Source organism: Palaemon carinicauda, chromosome 1 (genome assembly GCF_036898095.1).
Source record: "Palaemon carinicauda isolate YSFRI2023 chromosome 1, ASM3689809v2, whole genome shotgun sequence".
NCBI lineage: Eukaryota > Metazoa > Arthropoda > Malacostraca > Decapoda > Palaemonidae > Palaemon > Palaemon carinicauda.
The window spans coordinates 284,554,477-284,564,476 of record NC_090725.1 but is presented as its reverse complement, the minus strand read 5'-3'; the positions used below and the strand labels follow the sequence as shown (position 1 = coordinate 284,564,476).

General features: G+C 34.5%; 1 protein-coding gene across 3 annotated transcripts in view; it reads left to right on the top strand.

The window, feature by feature from the left end:
• RhoGAP100F (Rho GTPase activating protein at 100F) overlaps nt 1-10,000 on the top strand; it is a 504,175-nt gene that overhangs the window by 484,636 nt on the left and 9,539 nt on the right. For all 3 annotated transcript variants that reach the window (XM_068391718.1, XM_068391712.1, XM_068391705.1), the window contains one exon: nt 6,416-6,611. In XM_068391718.1, the coding sequence (XP_068247819.1) occupies nt 6,416-6,611 (196 nt within the window). The remainder of the gene's footprint in view (nt 1-6,415; nt 6,612-10,000) is intronic.

Sequence of the window (10,000 nt, the reverse complement as noted above, 5' to 3'; positions counted from 1 at the left end):
CAACAATTCGTATGCAGTTTACTTCTCACCAGAGCTGATTCTTTTCCATTAACATTGACCCTATTTTCCATATTTTTATAATTTCCTCTCCTTACTTTTACTAACTACACTATATTGAATCTGTTCCTCATTGCCCTTGGACTAAACTTTACATGATCTCTGATTTGAATCAATTTCCCTACTCCCTATAATTTGTTTTCTTTTTTATGAAACCTATTCATTGTAGCATTTGTACTATTCATATCGCAGTTAAAATTAATTTTATTCTTATTTCAAAATCAAGTTACATATGGTCAAATATATCAGTGACTCTTCCTCTGTTTTATACATGTTTATCAAATAACTCTCCCAGATGTTCCTGGCCTCAAAATGTTATGAAAAACTCTTACTTTCTATTTACTCATTCCAGAGCAATTTGCCAACAGTCTTTATTTGCTAATATTTTCTTCAGCCAGCAAAACATTTCAGAAGCTTGCATCATAAGATTCTTTTCATTGTCATTAATTTCATGCACTCGTATTCCAATATAACCTCTCTCTCTCTCTCTCTCTCTCTCTCTCTCTCTCTCTCTCTCTCTCTCTCTCTCTCTCTCTCTCTCTCTCTCTCTCTCTCTCTCTCTCTCTTTTACACACATACACATTAAAGTTACATTTTGTAATCAGGACGCCCGGCACGCTCGCCTTCTTTTCCCCCCGCTGAAATCAGTTAGGCAAAGAAACACATTCTTGTACTTCTCTATCGCTACCCTCCATGTTCTCTCTCCTGTCACTCTCTCAGTTTGAGCAATGAAAGCCTGGAACTGATACCTTTATACTTTTCACAGGTTCCCACCGTCTTCCTGACACTTGAAGAACTACCCATGGTCTTCATCACACAGCCACACGAAGGATCATATGACCCTTTGTCCTACATGAATAACTCATTCACTTCTTTTTCATATATTCCCGATATCACTTTTTGTATGTTTTTTTTATAGCTATACAGGTTATAGGGAAGCAAACCCATTCCATGTTTTCATGGTATCTTATACTTCATGCAGAATTACGTATTGGTGTAAAAGTCATTGGTATGATGCAAGGGTAATAAATTGATTGCTTTTGTGCTAAACCATTGTGAATATCTTCTTGCTGTTATTTCACACCGTCCACTAATTTAAGGATCCATCAAAAGCAAATGGTTCTGGAAACCAATATATTTATGGCAGATACTTCCGCTTCTACAGTCTTGAAATCTAATGAATGTGGAAAGGATGTAGGTTAGTAAAAATGATATCCAGGTGGGTAGAGTTCAGGAGAAAATTACGATTTTGGAGGGTAATGTGTGAATGGTCCAATGGTGAAAAATTCTAATTACTCGATTTAGCTCTTATTGGGTTCACTAAGCAAAAGTAAAAATATATATGTTTTGTAACTGAAATAGTTCACCATGAAGTGCCCAGTATGTTAGTTTTCGTTGAGAGCAGTAAATTCTGAAATCTTACTGCATATGAAACCACTGTGGTTTTATTGTAATATATACAATGACCCTAATCTTACACGTATGAACACGTGTCTAGATTCTTTTTTTTGATACTTTATTATTTAATTTGCTCCAGTAATCTTTTTGAAATGAATTAACCAGTTTCACAGACGATAGATTTCAACACGATTATTGTATGATATCCCATAAATCCAGAAATCTACTTGTTTCTTGGTTATAATTACATTAATCGGCAAAATCGAGTAAATTTTTAGGATGCGAAAAATAAAAACGTTTTGGGATGTGAACTATATAGTATTCTTTTTTTTATCATATTTACTTAATTTATATTTTTTTGCTCGAATCTATTTGTTGTTTGTGGAGCCCATGTAAAGTATTTTATGGGTCTTTTTAGGTTTTTTTAATAGATGATAGGTCAGGTTCTAAATTAGGGACAGATTTCAAGATGTAATAGACACTATTCGGTAGTAAAGTGGGTTTGCTTATATAAAACTGAAATCTGAAATCTATGGAAAAACTATCATACAAAGATATGATCTTATTGGTTACGCATGGATTATTATATTTGAGTTTCCACAAGAATATGAAGTAGATTATATTTTATACGAGATATGAAAAAGAACAAGCGGTTAATTAGAATTTAGTAAAAGAAGGTTGATTTTCCTTTAAGGCAGATCTTAATTAGGTTCAAGTGAATGGAGAGAACATTCCTAAGGCTATACCAAAGTTGCAATCCATTACGAAATTCTATCATCTTATAAACATTACTTCAATGAGACATTATCTTTAGCGGTATTGGATTCTTGTACACTTTGAGGATTCCATAAAACTATTGAAGAGAACGATTAATTTCAGGTGATTTCAAGAACCCGACATCCTTTGCATTACCTCTTTAAGTTTTATAAGTTCGTAAAACTTACCAGCGACATTTTCATGGCAGTCTTTTGTGAAATTTCCGAAACTCTCATCGTTGATTAATTGGCTTTTGGGTTTATCAGCTTAGATCTTTTAATCTGGAATGCTAATTTTCTCATATTTACTGGGCCTTGATATAATAGATTATTTCTATTGGCGATTATTTTATATGACTTTGAAAATTACTTGGGAACGGATTATCCCTGGTAGTTTGTTATTGTATACAGTATTAACAGTGTTGTTGCGTGAGTGTCTTGTTGATAGTAACAGCTTTTGCCAAAACCTTCCACATAAGTAACCGTTGATTTTAAATCTGTCTTGTCTGATGTTATTGCCAATTACAGAACTAAATTTTGCTTTCTCTTTTCTTTTATAGTTAGGGGGAAGTTTGGTAGTTTCCTTACATTGTTTAGGGGGAAAACGCCATTTATTCTCTACCTAATATTTGTTTGATTTATAAGCTGAACTCAGAATCTGTCTCATCTTGCGTTTTCCACGAATTCTATATTTTTTCTATCATTCACGAAACAGTTATAAAACTTCTTTCGATCAATAGTTTCCGACATTTCTCCTTTTCCTTCTTGTGGCCTTCACCCCTTTAATTACTTTTCCAATTTGGATTTTGTATGGTAAATAGCATAATTCCACTGAAGCTTTAAAAAAGACGATTTATGGACTAGACAAATTGAGACTCCTCAGGGAAAGAGACATTTTGACCTGTAATGAAAATTAGTCTTTTTCCATATAACTTGAACACTGAAGTAATGAAAAAATTATTTTGAAAATAACGTAAAAGAGATTTATTAAAGCTCGGATTACCTTTCCGTACTTAGAGTGAAATGGAACAGGCAAATAGTTAAAGAAGCAGGTGTTGTTTTTATTTTAAAAATTCTCTTTGAAAGGCCTGTTTACGGTAAGTAGATTTACGATACATGCATGATATATATGAAGCGCCATATGGAAATGAAATAGAAGAGCGTTTTTGCTAGCTTGTTTACATTCTCATGCTTCCAGTTTGAAAAGTACCTCCTTTTGTTTCATAAGACATTTGAAAGTGCTTATTGTGACTGAGCTTATTACTTCAATGGATTATTTGAAATAAATAATTACAAATGATTCTAGTAGACACTTTTGAGTGAGCATATATCCCACGATTTTGTACCAAGCTCCTTCTGGCACATAAAATTTTTACTTGTTGGGATCCGTAGGAAATAACACGTTAAGAAGAAACAAGAACCCTAGGTGGATCTTCGGATAAGTAATCTTTATTATTTCTTGTTCAAATATTCAGTATTAGTCCAAAACATTTTGGTTTATTCGGCCTAAAACATTACAAAGCGGGGAAATACACCCCCACCAAAAGGTCCCCTCTCCCAGTATAATTACAATCCTGTCTCTCAAATTTCAATCTCTTGCTGCCAGTCTTCCTTCCCAATTTTTGCAGTATTTTCGTGAAAATCCACATGTAATTTTTTTGCCTTACCATACTTACAAATTATCCACCTTCTTGGCAGTCTCAACACTGGAAGTAGCTGTTGATATGTTTATGCATACACACACAGTCACTCACACACACAACACAAGAAAAAAAAAAAACTCTCAAACATAAGATTGTTTTGTGATTCGCAGCCTTATTCTCAGCTTTAAATTCTTAGCTTAATTTGGTCATATGGAAGAGTTTAAGCTTTGAACATTCTTTTAATCTTACAGCTTTTATTCTTATAGTAATTTGAATAGTCATGAAATGTTTAACAGCAATTAATTATACTGTAGATTTTGAATAATGATAGTAGAGACTATAAACAATGGGAATGTAATGTGTAAAAAGGTGAGCTACCCTAAAAGGGTTAAGGTGAGAAATACAAAGCCAATTAAGATGCAATGCTGCTTCCTTGTACTATATATATTTTATTATAAACTATAAACTAATCCACACGACTCATGGTATTTTTCAGGATTGAACTTCCAACAGTTTAGCGGTAATCCCTTTTATCAATGCAAAGAAAGTTTTGTAACATCTCTAAAGCTGCCATTCCATCCGTTCCAAGGATGGTGCGAACCATCACAGCTGACGCAACCCCCACCTTTTTTTTTCCTTGCCAATGCTTCTAAATGCCATCCTTCCTCACTCATGAAACCTTTATCTTGAGCCAAGACGTGCAGTGTTGATGATCCCCTGAAATATGTCATAAAGCAAATATGATAGATCTGTGTAAATTAGATATTCACTAAGTCAAATACTATTTAAAATTATTAAGCATGCAATATGTACTCCCTGTACGTCATTGCAACGCACTGTCACGTGTGGAGTACTTCATGTAAATGCTATGTTGCGTAATCGTATTTCATTCCAGAAGAAACAGGAAATGCTACATTCGTATGTAAGTTTCTGATAGATGTAGGAATGTCAAAACCAATTTTCAACTCAGAAAGATTTGATCATTCAGCCAACAGAAGTCTTTGAAGGCATGATTTGTTTTGAAGGAAGATTCAGCCCTCGCCCTTCCTTCAAAATGGTATTCATAATAAGCAAACCCTTATAAAGATCGTGTAGATTTATTAACGCAGTTGGTAAGAGAAGTTAGTAGTACAAGTAGAAAATAGTAAATAGCCTTAACTACTTAGTATTACTGGATATTCAACGCGCAAGAATGACGAAGTAAGGAACCCATTCTAATGTTGCCCTTAAGGAGATAAGTGTTTTGTGTCACTAGCTTTTTGCTTCCTGATCTCTCCAACATAGTTGTCAGTTCTGTTTTCTTTTCCCTGCATTCGTCATTCTTTTATTGTTTTGCACGCATTTTTATCTCTTATTTTTTTTTTCTTTTTTTTCTTTTTTTTTTTTTTTTTTTTGGAAAAGGGAATAATAATATAGCTCATTAAGTCTGGCGCTAGTTCCTTAGCGTATGCTGCTTTGTACCTACTGTATCTCTTCAGTAAATATAAATTTAGCATGGCATACAGTAAGATCTATTGCTTTATATTTTTTTTTTTTTTAATTCCAACCGAAGGGTTTAAAATGGTGTAACGTTGTTTTATTTTGTTGATCTTACTACGTGTTAGTACTATACTTAGGACACAGTACCTTTGTTTGCATTTTAATATTTTCTGTGTTTGCTTGTGTATCTATTTTTTTATTTCCTTTGCCATTATACCCATAAATCTGAGGCAAGATACCGAAAGCATTGGTCCCATTGATTGACAAAACTTAATTTTTTTGCAAGGCTTTTCACATCTTGAGTCATTGTAGTGTTATGAAGAAAAATGGTACAATTGTCATTTACAAGACTGATCAACCAAGCATATGCAATTGCATGCAGGTAGCAACGGTTTCTTGCTTGCAAAAACTTATAAATTGAAATGATCACTAGCTATTATACACAAGACAACAAATCTAGTTATTTAGTATTCATATATATATTTTTCTTTTTACTGAATATCCAATACCGACTATCTTTTGATGCAGGTAGATTTTTTCATGAGATCTTGCTATAAAGGCATTAAACAAAGTTTACGGGAATTCAGTGCTAATATACAATATATTTTATTTATTGTGATTTCAAAGGTACAAGTACCTTTAACATTTTTTTGGTAGAATTTTTAAAAAGATTATGAAAAGTACTATTTGAAAAATAGTCAAGAAACTTGCCATACATTGTAAGCTCCAAAAATTTAAGTTTATTTTTAATCATTTTTAGTTATAAGCTCGTAAATGCTAAAATCGATGAAAGGATGATTTTAAATACAGCCTCTAATTTTTTGATAGTGGAATTCGTCAGGTTGTCAATTTGATTTTGATAAAATTCGCCTACAAACCATTTCTTAATTGGAACTTTAATTACCATAAATTTTAGTATTAAGTTCTTTCGTTTAATATTTATAATAAAAAACAAATTTTTAATGTAAGCTTTGTTTAAAACTCACCGGGAATCAAAATACTGTTAATGTCTTCCCAATTGTCCCCAATATCTCGCAATCGAAACCTTTCTTCCCAACTAACTCCTGGCCGCTTGGTCCTCAGATGACCCTCTTCTTGCTGATGGACCACCTGCGCCTCGTAGCCAGCCAGTCGGAGCGTAACAAGATGACAACTCAGAACCTGGCCATCTGCTTCGGTCCGGTTTTGATGCTGCAGAGCGAGGGGGAGGACACCATGGACTTCCATCAACCTATTAGTATCCTCAAATTCCTGCTTGACCTTTGGCCTTCAAAGTCAGGTAATGTGTCACGGTTTTGTCTTCCATTTTGCCAGGTCACTCTGACTCAAAGTAGAAGACATGTGTCCATATTCTGTGCACTTTTGATTTAGTGTTCATCGTCAGGTTGCGATAGCAGAAGGACATTTTTTTTTTTCTGAATGTTTGTGTATCTCTTCTATATACGTGTAAATTTCAGTTTTTATTTTATTTTACTTTCAAAGTCTACCATTAATATTTTGGTTCTTAAATTCAAGTCTTCCTTTATGGATTAAATCATGTTAATAATGATATGGTTTGCTTTTGCATGGAGAACGATGCTATTTTACGATCCTTATTTAAGCCAATAGACAGATGAAATTTAGGATTAAGTGATACGTAAAGCCTACTTTTCTTAAAATTCGTAAATATACTGTAACGATTTAATCCTACTTGGAAATTCTTAGGCTCTTGTAGTAATTCACTAAAATATAAAGTTTAGCTACGCTTATTAGAAAAGATTGCGTAGCTAAATTATAATTAGGCAAATATTGCAATTAGTCTATTTTACTTTTCAGTTTAATGCATAGGGGAATTATTTCATATCTGCATACATATATATATATATATATATATATATATATATATATATATATATATATATATATATATATATATATATATATATATATATATATATATAAGCTACAACCCTAGGTGGAAAAGAAGGATGCTATAAGCCCAGGGGCCCCAACAGGGAAATTAGCCCAGTGAGGAAAGGAAACAGGGAAAAATAAAATATTTTAATAACAGTAACAACATTAAAATAGATATTTCCTATATAAACTATAAAAACTTTAACAAAACAAGAGGAAGAGAAATTAGGTAGAATAGTGTGCCCGAGTGTACCCTCAAGCAAGAGAACTCTAACCCAAGACAGTGGAAGACCATGGTACAGAGGCTATGGCACTACCCAAGACTAGAGAACAATGGTTTGATTTTGGAGTGTCCTTCTCCTAGAAGAGCTGCTTACCATAGCTAAAGAGTCTCTTCTACCCTTACGAAGAGGAAAGTAGCCACTGAACAATTACTGTGCAGTAGTTAACCCCTTGTGTGAAGAAGAATTGTTTGATAATCTGTGTTGTCAAGTGTATGAGGACAGAGAAGAATCTGTAAAGAATAGGTCAGACTATTCGGTGTATGTGTAGGGAAAGGGAAAGAACCGTAACCAGAGAGAAGGATCCACTGTAGTATTGTCTGACCAGTTAAAGTACCCCATAATTCTCTAGCGGTAGTACCTCAACGGGCGGCTGGTGCCCTTGCCAACCTACTAGCTATAAGTTGAAATGTCTGAAGCTTTGTACTGCAGTGGATATATATATATATATATATATATATATATATATATATATATATATATATATATATATATATATATATATATATATATATATATATATATATATATATATATATATATGACATTAAAGGGTCATTGCAGAAAATAACAGCTTAAGTCACTGCCACAACTATCTTTTAATTGCTGAGCAACAGCAACAAAATTCCACACCAGCTACATCATAAATATTCTTAGAAAAAACTTAACAAAAATACGTTGATCCAGCTAATATCACTACCAAGAAGTTATAGCCCTTAACACTATCAATAGCGTAATATCTAAAATTATGAGTAAGCCTCATTTTATAAAAGCATTATATTTGATGCGTTCACAAGTCCTCACCCAATTTAACTGGAGAACTCAGAATTGTGAGAATATGGACTGGTATTTAATATTGACATAATTATTGGGCTAAATAATTCGATGTCATGCAACGGCAATCCATCATAGCCATTAGCAAAGTTTGAAGCTTCCTAGTAAAGAAGAAACAAAGCTTTTTCCCAGCGAAAGGATCTGCGTAAGACAAATACTTAAACTAACAACCTTGGCCGAGCTGCCTAATGTCACATAGCGAGAGGAAACCTTGATGACTTAACAGGCAGTCGGTCCCATTGCTTGGAAGTGCCAAAAGTGAGGAAGTAAGTATTCTTGTTCTCGTCTCAATACTTGGAATCATCTAAAACCTTTGTCTTAAGGTAGCGGGACCACTCATTTGTTTTAGCTCATCAGTTGAGATAGTGTTCCAAAATGGGCTTGAAGCCAACATGTGAGAGTTAAGATTCAAGTGGGGAACAGTTTTCTTTTTTCACTTTGTAATATTGCTAATACCCTATCAACAAAGGTGCTACACCTCCTGACACGGCGACACACCACAAAAGACATAGGGCAGTCTTTGGGATCCCCATTTAACTATTCCATGGATGGAAGCCCCTCTGTGTCTCCGGAAAAGGTTATCATCATATCTTAACGTGCCAACATTGTATCCACTGCGTAGCAGTCCGATTAGATTTGTAGAGGCCCAAATCTGTACAGCTTGACTCCTACCCACACCCACGAAGTATGTGATTCATTATCTTGATGGGATGCCCACATGGACATCCGTCAGAGGGGGCGAGATCCCACTCATGAAGATTGTCACCAGTCCTTCTAACTTTAGTTCTTGTTAAATTAATAATAACCCAGTCCTTTTTACTGCTGTTTGTGGGCAAGAGACTCGCATGGGCTCTGGAGGGCCTCACCAGGTGGCCAGTGATTTGTTTCTCTTCAGCATTCTAGGCTGTAAGTTGTTGACTCTTTGAGGTCGAGGCTAGTGGTGGTTATGAAACTCTTGCAAGATTTCAATCTTTGTCTAATCACCTGGTGATCATAGAGCAGGTGCCTTTTACCATTCTCTTGTTTATAATTTTTGGTCTTTGAAATGGCTGTTTAGCGAATGTTTGGTGGAGCAATGCCTGCCAATCTAAAGAGTACTGGAAGGGATGTTGGTCTTAAGGTAATGGTAATTATGCAACATGCTTGGTTGAGTTCTGCATCAGCTTCATGAGAATGACATGACTTTTCCCAGACTGGTGAGCATTATTTGACAGTGGAGTAGTTGAGTACCAAATCTATTTGTCTAAGGGTGGGAAGTTTGTTGGTTTGTTTGAATTGGCAAGTTTGCCAAGAAGGTAATTTCTGGTAGCTACCTTCTTTATTTTCCTTACATGCTCACTAGAAGATATTCGGCCTAAATAGACAGGGTCTTTATCATTCTACAGTTGCTTATCATTCCATAAAATGTTCAACTTCCATTTTGCTTGGTACATATTAAGATGGAAAGCATATACCTCTGATTTGTCTAGGTTGACATTTAGGAAGTTTTGCTCATAGAATTCATTAAGATCTTTCAAAGTATCTGATAATTTGCTCTCATTGGTAGTAAATGAATCTATGGATGGCTAGGCACAAATCATCTGCATTTAAAAATCTATGGATATGTAAGTATAGATTAAGAAAAGCATGGGGGGGGCAACACAGACCAATGTGGTAGGTA